At 36.3% G+C, this 27,749-nt stretch overlaps 1 protein-coding gene across 1 annotated transcript in view; it reads right to left on the bottom strand.

The window, feature by feature from the left end:
• Window positions 1–27,749, bottom strand: part of ARID4A (AT-rich interaction domain 4A) — a 63,919-nt gene that overhangs the window by 13,364 nt on the left and 22,806 nt on the right. Inside the window, 9 exon segments of the mRNA XM_028505710.2 lie at window positions 650–791; window positions 1,626–1,710; window positions 5,943–6,126; window positions 6,129–6,139; window positions 9,015–9,265; window positions 12,198–12,429; window positions 15,174–15,271; window positions 15,425–15,519; window positions 16,551–16,623. Of these exon segments, the coding sequence (XP_028361511.1) occupies window positions 650–791; window positions 1,626–1,710; window positions 5,943–6,126; window positions 6,129–6,139; window positions 9,015–9,265; window positions 12,198–12,429; window positions 15,174–15,271; window positions 15,425–15,519; window positions 16,551–16,623 (1,171 nt within the window).

The raw sequence follows: 27,749 nt of genomic DNA, 5'->3' as shown, positions 1-27,749 counted from the left end.
TACAAGCAAACATCCTATGGACTAATAGCAATCCTGTACATTCAAAATAACTTTATTCCTAGAAGGAAAATTTTTATAAGGCTAAGGCAACTATTTAACGTTTCTTAAATTACATGGAAAAAATACAAAGATAGAAAAGTGGCAAAAAGTGAATAAAAGCAGAATAAAATATGTTCACCTGTACTCATCATGAAACATTTCCATACCACATTAGTTTTTGCTCTCTCTGAGCAACACAGTCTCAGCTTTGCTGAAATATCCTACAGGACAGCACTGAATGACAGGAGACACTGGTGCATGCTTTGAAGGACAGTGCAGCACACAGATGCATGGCCTGTCAACCCATCCTCTATTTAAAATAGAGTATTTCTATGATATTGACCAAAAAAGGTATTTTAAATTAAAGTAAAACATCACTGAGTTTTAAGTAACCATGATATACTAAAATAAACATCTTATTCAAATCAAATTTTAGTTTAAGTTATATATGAGATTAAAAACTTAGATAACTTTCTACAAGTCTCACACAACTGACGTTTTATTATTTACGTTGGTTTTTAAAAAATCAGTGATCCTCAAAATTGTGCACCTTCCATTCTATTTGACAATGGTGAGCTGTCTGCCATACTGCTGTGAGCACTTGTGATACCTGATTTTCCTTCACTGTTAGGAGTCTTAGACAAACCATATGGCATGTTTGATGAAAGGTTAGATCTTAAAGGAGGTCGTCCCCGTTTTGACTTCTGCCTCTCTTCATCCCTCTTTTCATCTTTTTCACTGTCTTCTTTATTCTAGATAACAACAAAATATATATATGAGAAGCGCATTCCTTAAAAGAAAAATCGACATTCTACTTCTCCAAGGAAAACTAGAAGTCAAAAAATGTATTTTATATATCAATTCCTAATCTGTGCTTACAGAAAAATTATAAACAAATAGTTTGTTGACATTTTTTACTTGTATCAATCAATATGATGGTCTACATTATGCAATACTGCAACTGTAATTGTGAAGGTCAAAGTCAGGACATTACAAAGCTATGCAACTACTTAGCACTGCTTCCCCTTACTATTCCCTGAAGAAAAGAAAGATATCTACCATAAATAGACAAAACATTAAGTGACTCTCTACAGCAAAGGCTGAAAACCGAGGGTGAGGATGAGGATACAGAGGGCCAGTAGATATGTGTTTTAAAATTTAGTATTAGATTCCAACACATAAAAATCAGATTTCACATTTTTAAAAAATGCTGTGTTGAAAAATCCTAAAATCTGGCAGCCCTGATTGCACCCCACAACAGTGTTTAGCCCCATCCTCCCTAGATGAGAACATGTCGTCGTGTTGGTCCCGATCAGTCCTATTTCCCCTTTGTCTACGCTACAGCCGCTATAGGCATATCAGTTTAAAGCCTATGTCCCAGGAATCACTGGTTTTTATCTTTCTTGAAACAATGAGTTAATGTGTTTATATTTTTTCACTTTTTTTAAGCTTCCGGTTTATAAGAGAGAAAACCACAATTACCTTAAAAGAATCAATATGATTATCACAGTGAAACAAGATTTAGAAAACATACAATATGAATAATTCCTGGATCTATCATAAACGATATAAATCTGTGAACATACTTTAGCTTTTTTCTTCTGTTTTTTCTTTGGTCCACCTTTGTCCAAAGGCCAGATTATCCTGTCAGCCTTCACCCATTCATCATACCTTAAAATAAAAATATATTTAAAAATTCACAATAATACCTTATTTGAAATGTATTCATCAAATAAAAACAAGAGTGGCATAAACTAAAGAGCTTGTTTCTAGTATTGGCAGAAATGTGAAGGGCACAGGGGCTGATTTGTTGGTAACATGTGCCAGCCACTGTACTAATGAGGAGCTTTGTATACCTGCCACCAATAAGGCAAAACAAGACAATTTCTTAGGGCAAACAGGCTTAAAGGGAGAGCTAGGTAAGCAAATTCTAAACAGATTCAAGACCATCTGAACTGCTTTGTTTTCTACAACTCTCACAGATTTGAACATAATGAAGTAAAATGATTCTGCACTGGCAATCATTTCATTTACCAAATAATCTAAAGAGAAGTCAGGTAAATTCAAACTTGTAATATGATCAGTTCCCAATGTATTTTATGAAGTCCTTTTCAACTCTCTTCCTCACAGAATTCTCTAACCTCTAGTACTTCTAGTAATATTTTATTCTGAACTATATCACCAACAAGACTCTGACATTTTTAGAGATATTTCATTTTCTTTATCTAAGTTTATTCTGTTTAGATCAAGTTGAAAACTCCTCATATCCCCTATACCTTTTTCCAAAACATTGACATCACTTTTCTTTTTAAAAAAAATCTGCACCTGAGGATATGTTTATTGATTTTAAAGAGAGGGAAAGGTAGGTAGAGAGAAAAAAAGTGAGAGAAACATCAATGTAAGAGAGAAACATTGCCCGAGGATACATTTACTGATTTTTTTTTTTTTTTGAGAGAGAGGTATGATGTTAGAGAGAAACATCAACTGGTTGTTTCCCCATACATGCCCCAACCGGGGGTCAAACCCACAACCTAGGTATGTGCCCTAACTGAGGATAGAACCTGCAACCTTCTGGTGCATGTGAGGATGTGCCAAACAACTGAACCACCCTGCCAGGGCTATTGACATCACTTTTCAATTTCAATATATTCAGCCCAAGTTACTAATCAGGGCCAAATAAGAAATTAAACTTTTAGAACTAAATAGAACAGTTCTTCATTATGTAAATACCCAAGTATTTGGAGAGCTCTATCAGAATCTAAAATCTGAACATTTAAGCAAAAGACTATAGGCAGTCCTTGCTTTGAACTTGCTTTGCATCATGTGAGTGGAAACCATACCCTTATTTTGTAACCTAGTTACCACGAAAATATGCAAAGCAAGGACATGGTTCCAATACCCACAAGTTTTATTTGACATGTTACCATGATTACTTATACTATGGTTTGAAAACTATCTCAAAAGTATATCCTCCCTAATCAATCCAATATCTTTGTTTAACCAGGCTAAGTACATTCTGAATATATTTAGAAGTATTCATTCATTTGGATATTTCCTGAGGGCCTGTCTAGGATGCAGAAGTATAGACAGAATAACAGAGAAAACAAGGCAGGCCCTTGCTCTCATGCAACTTGCAGTCTGGTGTGAAAGACAGATATATGGTAAAACCAAGTTAGTCTGGTAAATGCAATAACAGGGTTATTATATATTCACCCCAGGGCTAACAAAGGAACTCTGTTACTAGCAGAGTAACCCCGCCCAATTCCAAAATTCCATAGGACATATCAGACAACCAAGAAGCACAAGCCCAGAAACAACAAACAAACAAACAAACAGATAAATGGTGAGGAAGGAAGCAGCACAAGTCTGATCTGGACTATACTAGTCCTGGTCACCATGGTATGTCACCTAGGCATTCCCAGCATTAATACTGCCAACCAAGGGTGGTCCGAAGATTTCTCAACTGAAGAGCAGGACTTCCCTCACAGTTTTACATGCAACCCTGAGTTAGATATTCAACTAGATTCTCTATGAACTATAGTGGCTCAATGTCAATGAGCAGGTAAGAATTATACCAGCCTTTAGGAGTATGGAGATACAACAAAATACCACGAACCATGTGAGTAACCAGTTAAATAAATGTTTAGGAGCTTAGCTAGTTAGGAAGAATGTGAGCATATGATAAAATGACTACTGAGAAGAGTCATAGAGTAAAACATTAAACAGATGAGAAAGAGGGATGACAGCAAGAGAGAACTCCAGAAAGCAGAACAGAGGAACAGATGCACACTAATAAGTGAGAATGGATGACTGTGAATGGAACAGAACCTAAAGAAAAAAGAAGATTCTAATATACCGTAGCTGCAAAGATAGTTACTCAAAGTTGGTAAAAGTAGTCCTTCCCCCTTGAACTCAACAACATGTATATATATATAAAAAAACAGCAAGACAGATTAAGTTTGTTTCTAATGTTGGCAGAAATGTGAAATATGAAGGCATGGACTGGTTTGAGAAAAAAGAAAAAAGTTAAAGGTTTATATGCAAAACCCCCATACTTCTAAAATCTTTTATATGTGATTTAAGAGTTTATAAAGTCAAACTCTTTTAAAATGATGTGAGATGAAAGACACCTAACTGTCCCTCACTTAAACAAACAAACAAACAAGCACAGCCCTGGCTGATGTGGCTTAGTAGGTTGAGTGCGGCCCTGCAAACCAAATGGTCGCCAGTACAACTGCCCATCAGGACACATGCCTGGGTTATGGGCCAGGTCCCCAGTTGGGGACATGTGAGAGGCAAGCACACATTGATATTTCTCTCCCTTTCTCCCTCCTTTCCCCTCTAAAAAGAAATAAAATCTTTTAAAAAACAAAACAAAAAACAGTTAACATTTACCTGAGCACTTACTAAGTGCCAGGCATTGTTCTAAGCACTTTGCATGTTAATGTAGGTATTACTACTATTTCTCAAAACAGCTCTACAAAATAGGTACCTTTTCTTCCCCAATTTAGAGACGAAGGAATCCAGGTATAACAGACTACACTTAAGTATGCAGGGAAACCTTGGAGGACTCTGGCTCCAAACACAGGGCAAGCAGAGGCATTACACACACAAGACTTTCTAAAAAAAGAGAAAAACAGTCCCTGACATTCAGTAACTAGCCTGGTTATGTCGGGAGGGACCTAGTTTTGCTACAGAGATGATGTGACATCACATCTAGGTTGTTGTCTTCTGTTGAACATGAACCATTTCACAGAGCATCAGACAATTCTTGCAATGTGACCAAGATGTATTAAGACAACAAAGCCACTCCCTAATCAAGTATAAACAAACAAAAAACAGGAACGTTGTCCAAACCACAAGTATGACCAAACATCTTTCTTTCCTGACTGCAGCTTCTTTACCAATTTACAGCATTAACACTGGTCTAGTATTCTTTCCTTGTAGATAACTTTTATTTTTTTTTTTAAGATTTTATTTATTTATTTTTAGAGAGGGAAGGCAGGGGGAGAGGGAGGGAGGGAGGGAGAGGGAGACAGAGAGAGACAGAGAGAGAGACAGAGAGAGAGAGAGAGAGAGAGAGAGAGAGAGAGAGAGAGAGAGAGAGAAAGATCAATGTGCGGTTGCTGGGGGTTATGGCCTGCAACCCAGGCACGTACCCTGGCTGGGAATCGAACCTGGGACACTTTGGTTCCCAGCCCGCGCTCAATCCACTGAGCTATGCCAGCCAGGGCGATAACTTTTATTAAGATAACCAATCACTGAATTAACCCTACATCTTGACAGCATCCAATCTACAGCAAAGCCCTTAAACCCTCCCCCAAATCACCTAACAGATGCTCAAATCTAAGTCCTTTCTAACATTCTTTTTTATTAATAAATTTAGAGTTATTACAATGCTTAACATAGTTTTGATTTCTAATAAAAGTAACAGACAAAAAAAAAAAAACAAACAAAAAAAACCAACCAACAAACAAAAAAACACTTGCACTGTTGGTAGCTATGGTCCTGGCTCTTTGTCCATGTCCTGTATGATGTTCTCACAGAATCCTGGGCTATGACTGTTCCCAAAGCTGGTGCCTGGGCTTTAACTGATTGTTTAACACTCTCTTACTGAATCACCCTACAGTCTTCCACACTGTACACTCTGCCTCACTGCAAATGAGTAATAAATCCAACTTGTTAAACTAGTTAAACTACAGGCATGATCCAGGTGACTTTTGGCTGTAAGTATTGACACAACTAGTAAAACTGGGAACATTGGAAGTCTTAGAAAATTAGGATACAAGGTGTGCTTTGTAAATACACATATACCATTTGCTTTAGTTCTTCACAACATTAATTGTATCTTTTTGAACCACTGAGAGAAATTTCAATGGAAAGAAAACACATTTCTTGCTTACCTGACATTCCATCCATAGTAATGTACCAAATATAAAACTTCTCCATCATCAATTTCAGTGCTTTTAATACTGGCTTCATAGATTTTCTGTGTTTTCCCTCGTCCATATTTCACTTTCACTTTGGTTCCTGTTAGGCAGGGTTCCGTGTCTTCCTCATCTTCCTCCCCTTCAGAGTCACATTGGTTTCAGTTTCTTCCCTGCAGTAAGTTATAACATTGATAATGCTACTAATAACTTAATGGAGAACAAACTAATATATGCAAAAAGAATCCAACATGTAGAATAGTCACAACCTAAGGATTACCTTAATAGCATGTCAGTGGAGGAGGAGAAGAAGGAGGAGAAGGAGAAGATTTTTATGGACTACTTACTATAGAATATATTTATTATATAAAGGTACACTTTACCAGAAGTACATCCAGACTTCTTAAAGGCCAGTCAAAAATCAGTTAATGATGATGTGGAGTCAAATAAATCACTTTTGTTAAAACAAAATGAGAACCATATGCTATGAAAAAGTCTTTAGAATTCTTACTCAAGTGTCACCTTATATGCAAAAATTATCTCAAGAGTTTGTAACCTGCAACTAAATTGTCTTACATCTACATTATTACTACTTTGTACTTGATTTTAGAATGGTTCTTAGAAAACTACTTTTTGGTGGATAAAATAATGAACAAGAACTATCTACCTGTGTAATCATATCTTTTACACTAGTTTATATTTTAAAGGTTTCCTCATCCTAACAAAGAAACAATATTTCAGTATCAGGTCACTTGTTAAACTGTGGGAGAGCACCAAGAGAAAAGCTTTGTGTATCTTATATTGATTTATTTTTACTCATCTCCCAATAGTTTTCTTTGTTCTGATAATCAGTTATAAGGAAATTCACATTGGGTGGTCCAATTATATTTTTAATATTTTTACAAATGAACATACTGTGTTAACCCTGCATGGATTCAGGAGAGATTTGCATCAAAGGCCATTCTACTGTCACAAGAGTACTGAACACTTAAAGGGCCCTGGGCAGTGAGGCTCACTTGGTTGGAGCATCATGCCATAAATTGAAAGGCCGTGGGTTTGATTCCCAGTCAGGGCACATTCTTAGGTTGAGAGTCTGGTCTGGGGGCAACAAGAGGTAACCCACTGATGTTTCTGTCACATCAATGTTTCTCTCCATCTCTCCCTCCCTCCCTTCTTGTCTCTCTAAAATCAATAAGCAAGTCCTCAGGTGAGGACTAAAAAATTGCTTCAGAGGAAGCATTGTGATCTATAATAAACATAGGGCATTATTCTAGGAACCACTAGGGGACCAGACATGAAGAGCTTTGACAACCCATTTGCCTTGGGAATGTTTTTTTTTTCCAAGGTGGGTACCTTCCAATTATATGCTGAGAGAGTAATTTCAAAACACTAAGAGAGAAACTACTTAAAACAAATTTCTATAGATAGAAATATCTCCCATTTCCATTTCTGCTATAGAATGAGAATACAGACTATATTTGTCTACATATCCAATTTTTATTTAATAAAAAGGGACTACTGTTCTTCGCATTATGTCTCTTATTTTCTCTAAAATAGTTCCTCCATTTATACATCAATTATAAAGGTTTTAAAAACCACATATTTGCCCTGACTGGTGTGGCTCAGTGGGTGGTTGTCATTCCACAAACTGAAAGGTCACTGGTTTGATTCTTGGTTACGGCACATGCCTGGGCTGCAGACTAGGTCCCCAGTTGGGGGTGTGAGGGAGGCAACCAGTCTCTCACACATCAGTGTTTCTCTCCCTTCCCCACTCTCTCAAAAATACAGAAGTAAAATCTTTTCTAAAAAACCCACATATTCTATATTGTAACTTTTATATATTACATATTATATTTTGATGCTTATTATTAACAAAACTTCAAACTATAATTAAGCCCTACTTTTAAAGTGGTTCACCTTTGCTTAGATTTATTGTTCAAGTATTTGAAATATCATTATACTTAACTCCAATTATTTCTCCCACTTTTCCTATCTTAATTATATTTCACTACAGAACTTTCTTTGTTCAACTAATCTAATTCACATATAATTGTGATAGCTCCCATACTTACTTTTATTGAACCATAAAATTTACCTCTCCCACTCACCAATCATTCTTATTTTTCTAAATATTCTGTCAATAGTTAACTTTCAGATGGATGTTAGCTGCTAGTTGAATGCAGGCCACTTTTCCCAAACTTTGCTCAACAACTCCAATTTCTAGAAAACTTAGCATTATATAACATAACTGAAAAAATAACTATGGAGGCGAGCTTACATTACAAGTGTGTTATGCTCTTGTTGCTGAATTAAAATTCATTTCTTAGTAGTATATAAAAATTAGTAAATCTATTTGACAACACAGAAATGGCCAACTAAACACTGTTGGATATTACTTTGATCTAGCTGGACTGCCTAATTGGTTATTTTTAAGTCAATTCAGTCCAAACATGTATATAATACACGGAAAAAAAATATAGTTTTCACTAAACAGCAAACAGGATGGACATTAAAAAGCTGAAATTTCTTGGTGTGATGTGGGGCAAGAACGTATTTTCCAAACAAGAATCAGGGGTGCATGCCACTTAATCTAATACAGTAACTTGAAAAAGAAAAATGTCTTAGATAAAGCTAACACACAGAAACATCTGCTAGTACTGTGCACCCATGTGTTTGTTAGCTTTCCCACATTGTACCTTTTTTAAAATGGAATTTTTGCTGTCGCTGTTTCCTCTTGTCCACTTCCTCCATTTTTCTCCAGCTCCCTTCCCTGCTGTCAACTGCAGGACCTTTCTTTTGACTGGGTGACGCAGCCTTCTTTGAGGCCACTGTTTAGGGCACAAGTGCTATTAAAATGGTGCGACCAGTATATTCTCCAATTCCGAAAGGCGATACACATCATCTTCACAATGTGTTTCACCTTCATTAGACAAGAGGAATGGAAGTCCCAATAAGAAAACATTCCCTCAAACCTGAATATCTAAGCAGGAACAGAGTGCTGCTGTGCCCCAGACAGGTGCTTCTGGAAACAAATATAAGATAATGTACCTCTCGTGGCTTTTCTCTTCCTCTTCATCTGAGTCTTTGTCAGAATCCTCCTGCTTTTTAATTTTCTTCTCCTTTTGCTTTGGTGTATTTTTTCTCCCCAGTAGGAGCTCATTTTCTTTTTTCTCTGCACTTTCATAGTCATCATCTACATCCTTATTTTCTGTATCATTATCTTTTAATTTGTCTTCTATTTTCTCTTCTTCAATTTCCTTTTTAATAGAATTTGCATCTCGAGCAATTCTCCTTCGTCCCTAGTAGAGGGGACAGAAGCTTTAAAAAAGCTATCAGTTTAAGGGGGCAGGGCGGGGATGAGGACAGCGACAGAAAAATGTATCTTTTTCTTAAACTGTCATAGCAATGACTAGTCTCTCTGGCTTGAGACATGACAGTGACAACTCTTGCATACTTTTTTCTCTTCCTCTTCAAAGTAAAATACTACCTAATGTAAATTAGTTCATTAAGTCCAAATCTACTATGACCCTTGGCTACAGCCTACTCACAAAAGAAAAATGTTTGGCCTTGGCTTGGTAGTTAGAGCATTGCCCCACTACGCAAAGGCTGTGGGTTTGAGCCCCCGGCAGGGAGCACACAAAGAGTAACCAATGAGCGCGTAAATAACTGGAACAATAAATCCGTGTTTCTCTTTCCCTTCCTCTCTTAGATCAGTAAATTTTAAAAAATCTTTAAAAAATAAGAAAAATATTCTTTGTTCATTATATTATTTATCTCACTTTTAGTATCTCTTGACTACAAGTTTTAAAAGCAGTATTTAAATGTCAATGATACAAGTTGTTAATAATAATAGTAATGAATCAACCCCCTAAAATTATGGACTTTAAAAAAGCTCTGTGGCCCCGGCTGGTGTAGCTCAGTGGATTGAGCTCGGACTGCGAACCAAAGTGTCGCAGGTTCGATTCCCAGTCAGAGCACATGCCTGGGTTGCAGGCCATGACCCCCAGGAACCGCACATTGATGTTTCTCTCCCCCCCCCCCCCTTCCCTCTCTAAAAAATAAATAAATAAAATCTTAAAAAAAGCAGCTCTGTGGCCTCTAATTCTGTTTTTCTAAGGTAAAATTTATTTTATCATTATATTTCTGTGTGACTACATTAAAAGTACTGAATTATATCAATGGCCAAAAAGTGAACTGATTTCTTGAACTGAGTACCTGGAGAGCTCACTGGGCCTACCTACAGTGCACTGTTCTGTCCCCTACAGCTTTACCCAGCCTCTTGCTGCATGCTCAACTGTGCGGAAAACTGGTGAGCCATTTAATTATTCCTTAAATTCTCCTTCAAGTCAACCTCCACACACTGGCAGGATTTTGGCCTGCTTGAAGTGAGCACAAAACCCCAACAAGTTAGGGAGCACTAAAACACAAGTACTACTTCTGTATAACAAATGTTTCTGTAACTATGTATTAGTTTAACTTCAGAAGTAAAAAGAAGAAGAAATTTATTTTTCTTATCATAAAGTACTAAACTGTAAGTTCCATGGGGGCAGGGACTTTTGTCTCATGCTTACTTTTGTGTCCTCAGATCTAGACAGTGCCTGGCACATAGGAGGCGCTCTTTAAATATTTGTGTGGCATAAATAACAGGTGTCATCTATTAAAATTTAGTTCTGTATATCTTTGTCCCAGAAATCCCATTTTTAGAAATCTGCTCCCTATATTCAGCTACATTAGCAGGACATTTTTACAAGACCATTTATTGCAGCACTTCTTATAACTGTAAAAAATTGGAGAAAATCTTGAGAAAAGTAAATTTATGGTACTTGGGACTCAGACAACATAATGCAGATGTTTTACTAAGATGAGGAAAGTCTTTATGTAATGACAAGGATATCTACACACATACAATGGGGATATTATTCTGTCTGAAAAAGGAGAGACATTCTGACACAGATGTGGATGAAATTTGAAGACATTATGCTAAGTGAAATAAGCCAGCCACAAAAGGACAAACACTGTATAATTCTACTTATATAAGAAATCTAGAGCAGTCATTGTCATAATGACATAAAGTTGAATGGTAGCTGCCAGAAGGTGAGGGAGACAGGGATGGAAAGTTATTTTTTAATGGGTACAGTTTCAGTTTTGCGATGTGAAAAAGGTTCTGGAAATGTGTGGTAGTGGTGGTTGCACAGCAATGTCAATGTACTGAATGCCACTGAACTGTGCATTTAATATTGGTTATGATCGATTTTGTTATGTGTATTTACCACAATTTTTAAAAGTTAAAAAAAGAAAAGAGACAAACCAATTTGAATGTTTCACAAAATTCACTAGAAGATGCCATTTATCATTTATTAGATGACGGAAGGGACAGTTCAAAAAGTGGTTAAGGTGACTTCAAACACCTCTTTCACTGAATATGATTTCACTGAAAAATAAGATGTGTGGTAGTAACTGAACTTCTTCGAAGATAGTGTGATAAATTGTCTTTCTCCTAAAATTTGACAAGTTCTATTATGTAGACATCATTCCACAATGATCAAAATAGCGGATGACAATTCTTAACATAACACTTATATAGTAATGGAGAGAAAGAGCAGAGTTAAAAGATAAAACCAGTGTGTACATCATTACAAAATAAGTGAGAACATGAAAAAAACTGTCATAAGAGCTATGCAGGCTGTTATGGGATAACAGAGAAAGAAAAGATCCCAGCTGGTTGGGAGCATGGGTATCATTAATAAAGAGGAGGTTCATTCACACAACTACTATTTAACAAGTGCTTACTGATAGTGTCAGTCACTATTCTAGATGTCTGGGAACAGTCAATGAACAGAATAGACATTAATCCCTGCCCTTGTGAGGTGTGATTCTAGTGCAGGCTAGGGTAAAAGAAACAAGATATTGTATAGTAAACAGAATAAATAAGTAAATTATTATAGGAAGAGTGACATTAGAGGGAATATGCAATGAATATTTGAGACTGACCACAGAAGAGAATGATTTGAACAAACATAAACAGGAGGAATGATTTTTCAGGTAGAGGAAATAATATGTGATGCATTTAAAGAAAGGTAGGTAGCATAGCCTGGTTAAAACATAACTAAATACTAGGAAATAGACTAGGTTCATCGGAGTACTTTTGTATATATGTATCTGAAAATATCATAATAGAAAATGTTAAGTAATACTTAAAATAAACCAGATAAAACCAGTTCAGTTACTTACCCTTGGAGACTTTAATTCTATTTCTTCTCTTTCACTTTCACTGTTTGAATCAATATTTTCCTCAGGTTCACTCTTTACTTCTACTAAAGGCATTTCTTGGTCTAGTTTTAGAGTTTCTTCCATTGATTCTTCCAAGTCTTTTTTCTCCTCTTTTACTTTTGGTTCATGGTGGTGAATAGTTCTGAACTGAATATTTGCAGAACGGCAGTACTCCTCAAAACCATAGAGATATCTAAACAAATAATATTCCCATTTAATAAGTATACATCTTTACACTTAAATACTCTATTATTAAACACATACATTTCAAAAAAGTAAAACTTAATCCTTTCTTTTTTAAACTACTTTTTCTATGTTACTAATTTCTTGGTGTTTTATATAGAATTATAAACAGGAATTTCGACTTTCGGCCAAGATGGAGGCATAGATAGAAACACTGTGCCTTCTCGCACAACCAAAATAAGGACAACAAAAATCTAGAAACAAAATAACAACCAGTACTGACAGAAAGTTGAACTGTGTGGAAGTTCAACAACCAAGGAGTTAAAGTAGACACATTCAACCAGATCTGTAGGAGGGGCGAAGTCGGGTCACAGCAAAAAAAAACGTGGTGGCTGGTGGCCCTGGGTGCGCAAGGCGGCAGCAGGCAGACCCAGCAAGGCGTAGGATTGTGGAGGGGCTTGGCGTGCAAGGTGGCTTGCGGACCTGGGCAATCCCACATTCATGAGCACATAAACCAGGTGAAACTGGGGAGCAAGACGGACCGCACAACCCAGGGTCCCAGCTTGGGGAAATAAAGCCTCAAAACACCAAATGAAAACACCTGTGGGGGTTGAGGTGCCGGGAGTGGCTCCCAGACTTACAGGAGAGTTCGTTGGAGAGACCCACAGGGTCCTAGAACATACACAAACCCACTCACACAAGAATCAGCAGCAGAAGGGCCCAATTTTTTGGGGGGGGAAGCTGAGGAAGGGACTGAAACCCAGCAGAGAGCGGAACAAGCACCATTGTTACCTCTCTCGGACCCCTCTCGCACATACAGCATCACAACCCAGTGACTGGGTTGCCCCACCCTGGTGAATACCTAAGGCTCTGACCCTCACTACATAATAGGTGTGACAAGACAAAAAAATGGCCCAAATGAAAGAACAGATCAAAGCTCCAGAAAAAACACAACTAAGTGATGAAGAGATAGCCAAGCTATCAGATACACAGTTCAAAGCACTGGTGATCAGGATGCTCACAGAATTGGTTGAATTTGGTCACAAATTAGGTGAAAAAATGAAGGTTATGCTAAGTGAAACAAAAGAAAATGTACAGGGAACCAACAGTGATGGGAAGGAAACTGGGACTCAAATAAATGGAGTGGACCAGAAATAAGGAAGAAACAACCAAACAGAAAAGAAAGAAGAAACAAGAATGCAAAAAGATGAGGAGAGGCTTAGGAACTTCCAGGACATCTTTAAATGTTCCAACATCCGAGTCATAGGGGTGCCAGAAGGAGAAGAGGAAGACCAAGAAATTGAAAACTTGTTTGAAAAAATAATGAAGGAGAACTTCTCCAATTTGGCAAAGGAAACAGACTTCTAGGAAGTCCAGGAAGCTCAGAGAGTCCCAAAGAGGTTGGACCCAAGGAAGAACATACCAAGGCACATCATAATTACATTAGCCAAGATTAAAGAGAAGGAAAGAATTTTAAAAGCAGGGAGAGAAAAGGAGACAGTTATCTACAAAGGAGTGTCCATAACACCATCAGCTGATTTCTTAAAAGAGACCTTACAGGCAAGAAGGGGCTGGAAAGAAGTATTCCAAGTCATGAAAGGCAAGGACCTACGTCCAAGATTGCTCTATCCAGCAAAGCTTTCATTTAGAATGGAAGGGCAGATCTAGTGCTTCTCAGATAAGGTCAAGTTAAAGGAGTTCATCATCACCAAGTCTTTATTATATGAAATGTTAAAGGGACTTATCTAAGAAAAAGATAAAAAACATGTACAGTAAAATGACAGCAAACTCACAATTATTAACCACACCTAAAACAAAAACAAACTAAGCAATCAACTAGAACAGGAACAGAACCACAGAAATGGAGATCACATGGAGGGTTAGCAACAGAGGAGTGGGGGAGAGGGGGAAAAGGTACAGAGAATAAGTAGCATAGATGGGAGGGAGAAAATAGACAGTGGGAGGGTAAGAATACATGGAAAATGTAGAAGCCAAAGAACTTACAAGTATGGCACATGGACATGAACTAAAGGAGGGGAATGTGGATGGGAGAGGGTGTGCAGAGTGGAGAGGAGTGAAGGGGGGGAAATGGGACAACTGTAATAGCATAATCAATAAAATATATTTAAAAAAACAGAAATTTTAATCATGAAATAAAATTTCTTCCTAAAAAATCTGAGCTAGTACCCTGATCTATGTGGCTCAGTTGGTTGGAGAATCATTGTGTAAACCGAAAGGTTTCAGGTTCAATTCCCAGTCAGGGCACATCTAGATTGTGGGTTCGATCCCCAGTGGGGTACGTATGAGAGGCAACCAATCAATGTTTCTCACTCACATGGATATTTTTCTCCTTCTCTCCATCCTTCCCTTCATCTCTCTCTAACATCAGTAAGCCCGTCCTCGGGTGAGAATTAAAAAAAAAAATTGAGCTTGTGATATAAGTGAACATAGCTATCATAGTTTTGATGTAAAGGTTGTTCACACAAAAGATAGAGCTCCATAACATGTATCATCATTTCATACTATAAAGGCTGCCTGCATCCCTGATTTTAAAAGGAAATTAGGACAACATGAGAAATGTAGCACAGCAAAGTTGGTGCACTGAAATAACTTTCAATCACAAGTATGTATTAACCTATGCCTTTTAATATACTCTCTAATTTTAATGTTCTTTGATATGTTTTGTTAACAAAAATCAATGGAAAATATTCCCTGTAGATATATATTCTTTAACAAATAAAATATGCTACTTACTTTCTATAAGCAGTTTTTACATTGTAGGAAGCAGCTGAATTCAAAATAGGAATGCCAAGGTCCATATAAATTTGCTTCCATACGGCACCACTATCAATCTGGAAAATTAAGTTTTTATTTGTTAACATTTGCAAAGGGAAATAATCTTTACATTAATCTTCTATGTTCACTAAGAAAATGTATTTATTACCTAAAGTACATACAACAATGAAAGATTAGATGATTCAATTTTTCATCACCTTCTTACTTACATTGTCACATCCACCTTGATGATAAACCAGTCTAAAGAGTTTGAAGAGATTGAGATCTTTATAGCCCAAAACAGGTGGTTTGTTGATTGGAGTACCTATATTTAATACCAGAGGGTAAAAATAACATGTTTATTCAAATGAGAAAATACTAAATTAAAAAAAAAAGCTATCAACTTCTATTTTCTCAAAGTTTATTAATCAGTGGCCTATATTTAAGGAACCTTAAATTCTTCAAATACATAAGACAACTCAAAATATTCTCTATATTCTTTATACTGCATTGTGGTGGTCCTTAGATTTACTTCTACAACCAATAAAATCACCTCTCTAACTACAACTGAATTGGGTAAAACTAAATTAAAGCTTAGAACTGCATGGTGTATCCAACAACACTGTGGACTGAAGAAGCTGGGGCAAGAGAATACACGCAATGAAAAGGGTCATTATTTAGGCTGTGGTTCCATTTTCTCTGCTTTATCACAAATGTTAACACTGTTAACAATAATCTTAAGGATGATTTCTGAATGCTACAGAATGTCTAGGACAATTTAAGGTTTTCCAGGACTAATGTACTCTCAGAAAGTATGATGATCTATAAAGGTTCTACTTCTTTTTTTTTTAAAGATTTATTTGTTTATTTTTAGAGAGGGAAGGAGGGGATAGAGAAATATCAATGTGTGGTTGCTGAGGGCCGAGGCCTGCAACCCAGGCATGTGCCCTGACTGGGAATCGAACCTGCGATGCTTTGGTTTGCAGCCCACACTCAATCCACTGAGCTACGCCAGCCAGGGCTTAGGTTCTACTTCTTATAACTCTAAAGCTTTTATTTCTTCTAACCTCTAAACAGAAACCTGATTCTATTTAGATAGGAACTAATCTATTATGTTCAATTTGTTGAGACCAAGGATCAAACTAGTTTACTTGCCAATAAGACAAAATTAGTTAATCATTGGGTATGTACATTAACATTACAACTGTTCATTTTCTATTACTGACATATTATAATATGTTTTGATTTTACAATTCCTAAGGGAAATTAATTTAGGTATACCAAAACTATTTTCCTATATATTTCTACTAAAAATAGGTATTAATAATGGTTTTTATTGCAAGTGCATGAAAGTACCTCTGTCTTCCATAAACTTATAAAGCTGTTGGAGGAAGTTGTCCCTCTCTTCAGGATCAAGTTCTTCCTCAGGCTGTAGAGGTAAAACATACAAATACATGAATGGGATGGGATACATTGTCTTTTTTGTTTTCTGAACTCAATGTAAGGGGATACAATTTTAATGAAGCTGGAAAATATAAATTTCCTCAAAATTCAATTCCAGATTTTAAGTCATAGTTTGATGGAGCTGATTTGATACACCTGTCAAAATATACAATCTCCACTCTTCATCCCACTTATCACTCAATCCTGACCCTTCACTATCACCACTAGACCAAGAAAAAGGCTCCGGAATGAGGTGAGAGTGTTTTCATCTTTCTTGGTATTTTTTTTAATCCATTAAAATACCAATTGGTTTGAATAAATACACTGATAGAAGAGCACAGTAATTACTGTATTTTGCCATGTATAATGCACACGTTTTTGCCCCAATTTTTGAAGGAAAAATAAAGATACACCTTATACATGGGTGGTATACAGATACTAATTCTGTATCTATATAAATGTTTTAAATTTTTCTTTTTGAGCTTATGTGTTAAAAGTATAACTAGAAAGCAATAATGATATCTGTATGCAAAATAATACCCTGGAATACAATAATAGGTTTTATTTCTAAATATAAATAAATAAAAAATTAAAAAATTTAAATGAAGGATTTTTTCCCCGAAAGTCTGAGCCAAAAACTTAGGCGCACCATCACACACAGCAAAATATAGTACAATGTATTTATTATAAAAACAATCCACATACAAACATTGAAATTTTGCTATTATAGCATAAACATTAACCACAGGTTGCAAAGTCACATGGCAAAGAATTACTTATATAGCACACACACTGTTTTTTAAAAATTTAAATGCCTTTAAACGAGTCATATAAATTCCATTTTGTCCCAGATCTACCAACCCCTGCTTTTCTCATTTGCCTAGCCTTAAAAATTGATTTTGTGATCCCCCAAAATAAGACAATAAAATTTTTCTTAGGAAAGAAAACTATATAAGTAACTAATATTTTAGTTGGGGGTGGGGTAGGACAACTAATGGAAACATTCATGTAAAAACAACTATTCTTACACCCATCTGTTACTTTTTACAAATTATATAAACCTAATGATTTCTCCTTACGCAGCCAAGGTTTTGGCTCTAATCAAACAAACTGGTTATGGGTTTTAGTAAGATAGTCCCTTCTCTGACACACTACTTCACTTCTAAATTAGTATTTGGGAAAATTCTTACTAAAAATTCATTCAGAATGATATATAACACTGGAGTAGTTTCAGTTTTACCAAATATAAAAAATGTAAGTAAAAGTTCTACTACAGCTCAAAAATTAGCAATTCACAAAGTTAATAGGGGTCATCAGATTGACAGATGGCAGTTTTAATATAAAATTATGTTAACTGTAATTGAAAAATAAATTTTAAAAATTAAACATTTATACAAAAAGAGGACAGTCTTTTTCTTCATGTGAGTTAAAACATCTTGTTTTTGCAAGGGTATTAAAAATAATTGCTTATTAGGGAGAACACTTTGTCTAACTATGCTGCTGTACACCTGAAACTACTACAAAATAATATTGAATATTAACTTTAATTGAAAAAGAAAACAAATTGGAACTTCTGGTCAAGATGGAGGCATAGGCAGGTACACTTTGTATCCTCACACTACCAAAAGGAGGTCAACAACAAATTTAAAAACAAAAAAAATAACCAGAACTGACAGAAAATCAAAGTGTATGGAAGTCCAACAACCAAGGAGTTAAAGAAGAAACAGTCATCCAGATTGGGAGGAGGGGTGGAGATGGGCAGCCAGGCGGGGAGGACTCACAGCAAGGCAGTGGCTGGTGGACTGGGTGGTCCGACAATCGTGCGCAGATACACTGGAAGGAACAACTGGGGAGTGAGACGGACTGCACAACCCAGGGCTCCAGCTCAGGGAAATAAGGCCTCAAACCTCTGATTGAAAACACCTGTGGGGGTTGAGGCGGAAGCGAAAAAAAAACTCCCAGTCTCACAGGAGAGTTCGTTGGAGAGACCCACAGGGTTTTAGAACCTACACAAGCCCACCTACCAGGAATCAGCACCAGAAGGGCCCAATCTGATTGTGGGTAGTGGGGGAAGTGACTGAAAGCCGGCAGAGAGTGGAGCAAGCAGTACTGTTTCCTCTCTGACTGCACCCCCACAAACCGCGTCACTACGCAGTGACGTAGGTCCCCCCGTCCTGGTGAATACCTAAGGCTCTGCCCTTCACTACATAACAGGTGTATGACCCAAATGAAAATGGCCCAAATGAAAGAACAGATCAAAGCTCCAGAAAAAACACAACTAAGTGATGAAGAGACAGCCAACCTATTAGATGCACAGTTCAAAACACTGGTGGATCAGGATACTCACAGAATTGGTTGAATATGGTCAACCAATTAGATGAAATTAGATGAAAAAGTGAAGGATGTGCTAAGTGAAATAAAGGTACAGAGAACCAACAGTGATGGGAAGGAAACCGGGACTCAAATCAATGGTGTGGACCAGAAGGAAGGAAGAACCATTCAACGAGAACAGAATAAAGAAACAAGAATTCAAAAAGATGAAGAGAGGCTTAGGAACTTCCAGGACACCTTTAAATGTTCCAACATCCGAATCACAGGGGTGCCAGGAGAAGAAGAGGAAGACCAAGAAATTGAAAACTTGTTTGAAAAAATAATGAAGGAGAAATTCCCCATTCTGGCAAAGGAAACAGACTTCTAGGAAGTCCAGGAAGCTCAGAGTCCCAGAGAGGTTGGACACAAGGAGAAACACATCAAGGCACATCATAATTACATTAGCCAAGATTAAAGAGGAGAGAATCTTAAAAGCAGCAAGAGGAAAGGAGAGAATTACCTACAAAAGAGTTCTCATAAGACCATCAGCTGATTTCTCAAAAGAGAACTTACAGGCAAGAAGGGGCTGGAAAGAAGTATCTGAAGTCACCAAAGACAAGGACCTACGTCCAAGACTGTTCTATCCAGCAAAGCTTTCATTTAGAATGGAAGAGCAGATAAAGTGCTTCTCAGATAAGGTCAAGTTAAAGGAGTTCATCATCACCAAGTCTTTATTATATGAAATGTTAAAGGGACTTATCTAAGAAAAAGAAGATAAAAACATGTATAGTAAAATGACAGCAAACTCACAATTATTAACAACCATACCTAAAACAAAAACAAAAATAAACTAAGCAAACAACTAGAACAGGAACAGAACCACAGAAATGGAGATTACATGGAGGGCTAGCAACAGGGGAGTGGGAGGAGGAGAGAGGGGGAAAGGTACAGAGACTAAGTAGCATAGATGGTAGGTAGGAAATAAGGGGAGGGCAAGAATAGAAGAATAGTATGGGAAATGTAGAAGCTAAAGAACTGATATATATGACCCATGGACATGAACTAAAGGGGGGAATGCGGGTGGGAGGGGGTGCACAGGGTGTAGGAGAATTAGGGGGGGGAAATGGGACAACTATAATAGCATAATCAATAAAATGTATTTAAAAAAATAAATATAAAATTTAAAAATTAATCCAGTAGCCAATTTCAGAAGCTGATTTTAAGGACTTTCAGTACAGGGAAGAAAAACAAAAACATCTTATGCCAGATTGGCTCTATGCTTTGCTTGGCCCTCATAATCACAATATTCTCTCCTCAGGCTAACAACTTACTTCTAGTATTTATGATCATACAGATTCAAATGAGACCATTTTATCTAATATATGTAAAGGCAATTTTTTAAAAGGGCACTGATTTGAAATCAAAGTTTCTTTTCAAACAGGTAAGCAAAATGAAACTGTCAGCTGCAGACTTAGTATTTATTAAGATTATATCAACCATTTAATAAATCCTTAGTAATTAAGAATATAATTTTATAGATAAAATTGTTAATTTAAATATATATAATTTAAAAGTCAGTGGATATCCAAGAGTATATTAAGTTCCATGAGAAACCATGGCCATAAAATTTTACGTTTAGGTGTAACTAGCAGGTATAAAAATAAGATATAAATGAATAAAGAATTTTACTTATAAACAAATGTCTGCTTGAGATAAAATTTACTTTCTATACACAAAGAAGATGAGGCTATCAACAAAGTTTTAAGTTGACCTGAAGGTCTCTGCAAAAATTAAAATTGCTTAATGTCTTTCCATTAGCAAGATTTACAATCTGTTTTTGAAATTAGCTGTGTTTTTAGTCACTTTGGAATAGATCGTATATTTCAGGAAAGATCTCCAACTAGAAGAATGGGCCTTCATGGCTTTTGTTTGGGGGCTCATATTTGCTGTGTACTTTGTCTGTTCATGGTATTTTCACACCTATAGCATGTCTTTCCTCACTGATAGTTAGAAGGTCCTACATCTCTCAAGGGTTTTAGAGCGGGAGACGGCTGTAATAATGGGAGGAAGGGAGTATACTAGACTGCTTATGAGCCTTCTTCCATTCATTCAGTCGAGCACATAAAGAGTAATTATTCTCCTAGTAAAATGGCAGGGAAGGGGGTTAAGGATATAGAAGAGGCATGACTATTTCAAGAAATTTACAATTTTGGTTAGCATCAGTATATACCACTGAGTATTACAGACAGTTGTGTATCTATCTATCTATCTATCTATCTATCTACACTACTAGACTATGAATTTTCTAACTTAGGAAACTACCATATTTTGCTGTGTATAATGCACTATTGTGTATAATGCGCACCCACGTTTTTGGCCCAAACTTTCAGGAAAAAAATCTCTCATTTTATTTTTTTGATTCAATTACTTATTTATTTATATTTAGATACTTTTTTGCATTATAAAGGAATTGCAGCATTTATTTTTGAACACACAGATATCGTTATTGCTTTCTGGATTTACATTTTTAACGCATAAACATAACACACACCCTTACTTTCCCCTTAAAAATTTGGGCAAAAGGGTGCACATTATACACAGCAAACACAGTATATCTTCACTCAGGTGAAACATCCATTGACAGTTACCATGAGTCAGGGACTATGCAAAAGCACTGCAATTAAATGAAAAAACATAGTATCTTCCACGTTTGCCCTTCTGAGTCAGACAGGGGGTGTTGAAATGTAAAACAATTCAATTCAGTGCAATATGGCAAATGTTGTAATATATAAAAGAATACAGGAGGGATGAATACTTCTGCCGGGGATAGAATGAAGGTGGGGATATTAGAGAAAGCCTCCAAATGTGAAGAGGAGACAGCCCAGGAGCTAGAAGCAAACAGCATAAACATGAGGCTGGCAAAGGCAGACTGTGATTAGGAAAGAGTTTGTGATGATATACTAGAGAATCAGAACTGGGTACTCTGAGTAGCTATGAGGCCTGAGAGAGCTGAAGAGAAATTAGGTCAGATTTGTTTTTAAAAGTTCTCTGCCAAGAATGAGTTTGATGGGCTAGAAGGGAAAGGGAAGCTATTATAGCAGTCTACAAGGAGGAGGATCAATGCCTCAACTAGTCTTGCCACCTGATGATGGAAAGATGATTCCTCCCCTGAAGGGGAAAGGAGGGGGCAGAGAGAGAGGGAGGGACGGAGGAAGAGAGAGAGAAAGATTAATGCTGATTTTTTTTTTATTGTTTAAGTCTAAGTTAAGTTATTCATGTTTGTAGTCCTCATGTTCCAACATACTGGAAATGCTTGATAAGTTTTATGATGCTATTTTTCTCACAGTTGTTATCACCAACAACTGGCATTTAGGTTAGACACTCTATTATTATGTGAATGAAAATAACGTCTGTGAAAATGAACTGAGGAGCTTTACTTCAGCTCTTTCACATTCATTAAGTTCCAGGGCTAACATTCATGATAATATAAATGCAACAGGAGTCACAGAATAGACAGAAAAAATAAGAATGAGGATGTTCGTGGTTGTGGCATAATACTTGCTAGCATACACACGCCTTTCTCAAGTACATTAATGACAAAAGTGAATGATTATTCACTCAGAAAACACAAATTCTAGTGAAAAATGGACTTCCATCATTTTAATAGTATAAGAAATGAATGCATTTTGTTATTTTTTAAGTAAGATAATAACCTTCTTTTTGCCAAGCTACTAACTTATCTAGCAACTCTACTCTCTAAAACACAAATTAAGAAGGTGAATGTAAAGTGTCCAAATTGCTGAAATATACGAGGTCTGCCCAGAAGATATCCACATGTAATACAAAAAAATAGAGACCTTTATTGAAGAAGATATAAGATACAAGAAACATTGCACAAAAAACAATAATGCCTCAGGCCCCTTCAAAGTAGGAACCTTTGGGACCTCACATAGTTCTCCCAATCGCCATCAGCTGCTGTGGTGTATTTTCCTGAATCTCATCTACGGTCTGAAATCTCTTCCCTTTCAAAGGCTAATTTTAGTTTAAGGAAAAGCCAAAAGTCTCAGGGTGCCACATCTGGGGTGTACGGGGGCTGAGTCACCAGGATGATTGATGTTTTCCCAAAAAACTCTACACAAGATGTGATGCATGAGTGGGCATGTTGTCATGATGAAGCTGTCAACCACCAGTTGCCTATGGCTGTGGCATTTTGAATCATTCAAATAGTTTTCACAGAGGAATGTTCAAGCTTAACACAAAATCTGATGCAGATTCATTGCTCTACTCTCAGTCATTTTGAATGTGATAGCCACACAGTACACACGCTCACTCAACAGCACCTACTGCCCCCACTGACTAGCACAGTGAAGTTGTCATTGTTCACACAGGTGCATTCCAGTCCACTCTCCTTGGCTGTCAGGTTATATCGAAGTCATACAAACCATCCCCATTACATTAACAATGGCTGGACTTTTTCTGGACAGACCTCGGATGTCAGTAAAAGATGATGCATTCTACAACAAAGCACCTAGAACCATATCACATACACATAGTTCTAATGTCAGTTAGGGTAGTTTCTTTGTACCTAACAGATTAGGACCACAAAGACTGACATTTTGAGGAAGGGTGTAAATAAACTTATCTCTGTGGTTTCCCTGTATGTGTATTGCATGTGAAGGTATATATCTTTTGTTGATGGGCATCTTGGCTCTCACAAACTTCTACAGGTATCCTCAATAAATGAATGATTACATAACCCCCTCCTCTTTTTTGGTATTCAGTATACCATGCTGATTTTCAATTCCAAAATACTGTTTTTGTGAATTAAAGGTATTTTGAGTAACAGTAGATTTTTTTTTCATGCTGTCTACAGCATTTCCTCTGGTCCTCTCTGCTGGCTCCCCCTTCTCACCCCACTCCTGGAACTCCATCACACATTCTCTCAACTCCTCAATCCTTTTAATCCCCTGCCTCTCATCCACCACTACTTTAAAAAAAGAGAGGCTGAGCCTGGAGTCCTCTAAAGTGGGCAGATCCCTCTGCTGGGGAGGTGAAGGTGTTAGAACAGCACCCTGAAAGCTCCATTCTGGGGAGCCAAGCACTGCAAGAAAAGTGTATCGGCAGCTTTGAAGGCATCTGTGGGCTGGAAGACTAATGTAAAAAAAAGGCAGCAATACCAGTAGCTGCTTATGTTTTTAGTATACAACGTTAAATTTGAAACATTAAAAAGCCTCACTGATCTTTTACAACTATGAAATAAATACCAAAACAACTTACTAAAGTTAATGCATATAACATTTGTAAGTCATACTCAACCACTGTAATTCAGGCAGAGGTCTCTTTATTTGGTCATAAAGACTCTTGGACATTGGACTCTTTAAATCTCATCTATTGTTCATTATTTTTTGAGCTTTTAAAAGCTCATTTTATTTTCCTAGTATATTTAATATGAATAAAGGAAATGGGCAGCACCAAGGTGATACTCAATGTAATATACCTGACAGTAAGCAGCTTCTGAGCAACATCTAAGAGGTGGTGAGGGGAAGCTGTAAGAAGTTCCATGTTGTTGGAGAATAGTGGAGGAGAGAATTAAAAGGTGGGCATGCATCAGATCATGCAGGGACAAACTTGTAAAGGGCTAAGACAGAAGACCTCAACTTTATCCCGCAGGCCAGGGTGTCAAACTCATCTTCATGGGGGCCACATCAGCCTCATGGTTGCCTTCAAAGTCCCAAATGTAATTTCAACTCCTTAACAGTTAAGGAGTAGTTATTTACACAGTTCTAAAATTATTTTGGTCCTTTGAAGGCAACCGCGAGGCTGATGTGGCCCCCAGTGAAAATGAGTCTGACACCCCTGCCGTAGGTGCTGAAAGCCATTAAAGGGTTTCCAGCACGAACCATTTATGTTTTAAGAAGATGTCTATGGACAACTGATTGGAGGCGAAGAAAGGAGGGAAAAAGACTAGACAAAAGATATCTGAAATAAGTGGGGGCAAGATACAGAGGAGTATTATTAATCAAGAACTCTTACTGTTAGTGACAGAAAACCATCCCAAATTAGCTTAAGCCAAAAGGAATTAATTTATAAACTCACAACATTATATCATCAGGAAATCAGACTGCCTACAGAGTGCATTGCCTGATAAACGAAATGTTATGAAATACTTATCCCATAGTTCCTTCCAAAGTAAACTTTTTGGAATCTTAAAACAAATCTTCCAACTCTTTGTTTCAAATAGAAATTTGTTAGGATAATTGACTGCACACCACATTTATTCATTTATTCTTTATCCAGAGCCAAGCTTTGCACTGCTAGCTGGTGGACATTTATATTGGTGGAAAAAGGAAAAACAAAAAGAAACCTGACAACCTCCACTTTCATAGATCTTAAATCCACAAAAAGACAATTTTCTTAAAAGTTTGTGAAACCTTCTGTAATCTCTCTAAGTCTCAGTTTTCTCAGTCATAAAAAATCCTGTTGTAAAGATTAAATAAACAATCTTACTTTTAAAATCACTAAGTCTCCAAGAATAAACACAGAACACTGGAATACTTTTAGGTTTCCATGAATTGAAAATCTCAAGCACTTACGATTTTATAATAGCAGAATATAATCCTGGGCATTAAATATAACACATCCCTGGACAATTCAAAGACTGGAGAAATGGGAATCAATACTTCTAAACAAAAATGAACATTTCTTATAGAAATTCACTAAATTCTAATTTCCATTATTAAATATGAAATCAAGAGATTTTTGAAAGGGCCCAACACATAAGCCTACCTATAGCAAACCGAAAGGATAAAAAAGCTAACACTAGTTAAATTCTCCCATTATTTATTTAGTCTTCTGAACAATCACCTATTTATTTTATCCTTAGAAAAACTTTCCCACATTCACCCAAAGTGACTATACAGCAGGAGTTAATAAATACCGAACATCATTACTTATGTTTACATTGACTCTCAACCAATTTCAAAACTTGAAAGAAAATTCAGCAATATCTTTTGTAATATAAAATGTTCTTAACAAAAGACATTTATGTAGTACCCACAAAAATACTTTCCATTTACCAGTGCGTTAAAATTTATAACCACCAGGAATAGATAGGATCTACTTCCTGTCAGACTGTCAAGTCTTCTCCCACCCAGTAACAGTATGAAATACTTGTTGTACTTGAATCCTGAACTACCAATGCTTAGGAATTCAAATAATTTTGTTAAAAGATCTTTCTCCCTGGTAAAGCCATGGAATCTCAAATCTCCTCATTAAGGCTACATTACAATACTCAAAGCATAAAATATAAAAACAATGTCCAATACCCATTAACAATGCAAAAGTGTCTAACACTTGTATGATTCCAGTGCATAAAATTTACAAACATCAAATGAGAGGCTAAAGTATTGTAACTGTGGTTTACAGAATGCCATAAAAGATCTTTTTGATCCTTTTAAAGCAACATTAAACCTTCATGAAAAGTGAAGCATAATTGCATTTTGAGAAGAATATGATCTGTAATGTAATACAACAGCTTAACGTCACTTACATAGTGAAGGCCTGTAATGACTAAGCCAGGTAGGCCCTGGCTTATCAGACTTTAATTTATTTTATACCATACCCGTTTTTCCCTTTGTTAAGTACAGATTCACCAGCTTTTCACTTTATCAATATATTAATTTTTAAAAAATTACTGTTTAAGTTAGAATGATTCAGCAACTAAATCTAAACCCAAGAGCAAAAAATGCAGCTAATATTGTTTCTAAAGCAACCAAATTCTCATTCAAGAAAATCTAACTGTAGAGCCAAAGAATAATTTGTTTCTATTAAGGAATTCAATAAAATATATGTTATGAAATTGACCATTTGAAAAATAATTTAAAATAACCATATAAATCAGTTCCCACATTTTATAATTTTGCTTTTATTTTTTAGTACATGAAAACCATTCTGGTTCACTTAATTTTAACAGTTTCATAATTTAAATAATATAAGAAGATACTAGCCTTCCTAATCCTTACCTTTTTAAATTTCTTGACTTATTACCTGCAAACAATAGGGAACAGAGCTTGCCTCTACTCTTCATTCCTTTTCACTAACATTTACTCACAGCTTGAATAAAACATTATGATTTTTACAAAATTAACAGCTGTAATAAGAGCAGTACTTACTATTTTATAGCCATTCTCTCTCATCTTAATACAAAGCTCTTTTAACCCTCTTTGTTTAAAATTTCAGAGGTTTTGGGGGTGGGGAGTAGGTAAAATGCATTCTGAAATGGACACCAATTAAAAGTATGAGCAAAAATAGACTAATCTTTTTTCAATATTTGGTAATATAAGATCCTGAACTAATGTTAATTGAAAAAAAAAATCAAAACCAGACTGTAACAGTTCACACCCTGAAAATGTGGCCTATATATCCTAAAAATATATAATCTATAAATAAATACATATAAAATACAAAAATCACACTTGACATTTAGACTTTAAATCCTGAATTCTGCCAACTGTCTCATCATTTTCATTTCAAAATCTATTTTATGTTTCAGAAAAATAGCCTTCATCCTCTGTATTCTAAAAATAGACTCCTACTGTCTCTCTTACAAAAAACAATTACGTTTGGTTACGAGACCTACCATATCAGTCACATCGGCAATACCTAAAATTCCTATTTAACCTCATTTTTGGCAATCAAAAAGGTAACTAAATATAAAGAAAATCTTACCTATATGCTGCATTTTCTTTCAAATGCAATATGGTTAGATTCCCCTTCTACTTAATCAGTACAGTGTCTGAACAT

Source organism: Phyllostomus discolor, chromosome 1 (assembly GCF_004126475.2).
Source record: "Phyllostomus discolor isolate MPI-MPIP mPhyDis1 chromosome 1, mPhyDis1.pri.v3, whole genome shotgun sequence".
Taxonomy (NCBI): domain Eukaryota; kingdom Metazoa; phylum Chordata; class Mammalia; order Chiroptera; family Phyllostomidae; genus Phyllostomus; species Phyllostomus discolor.
This window is presented reverse-complemented; position numbering and strand designations above follow the sequence as displayed.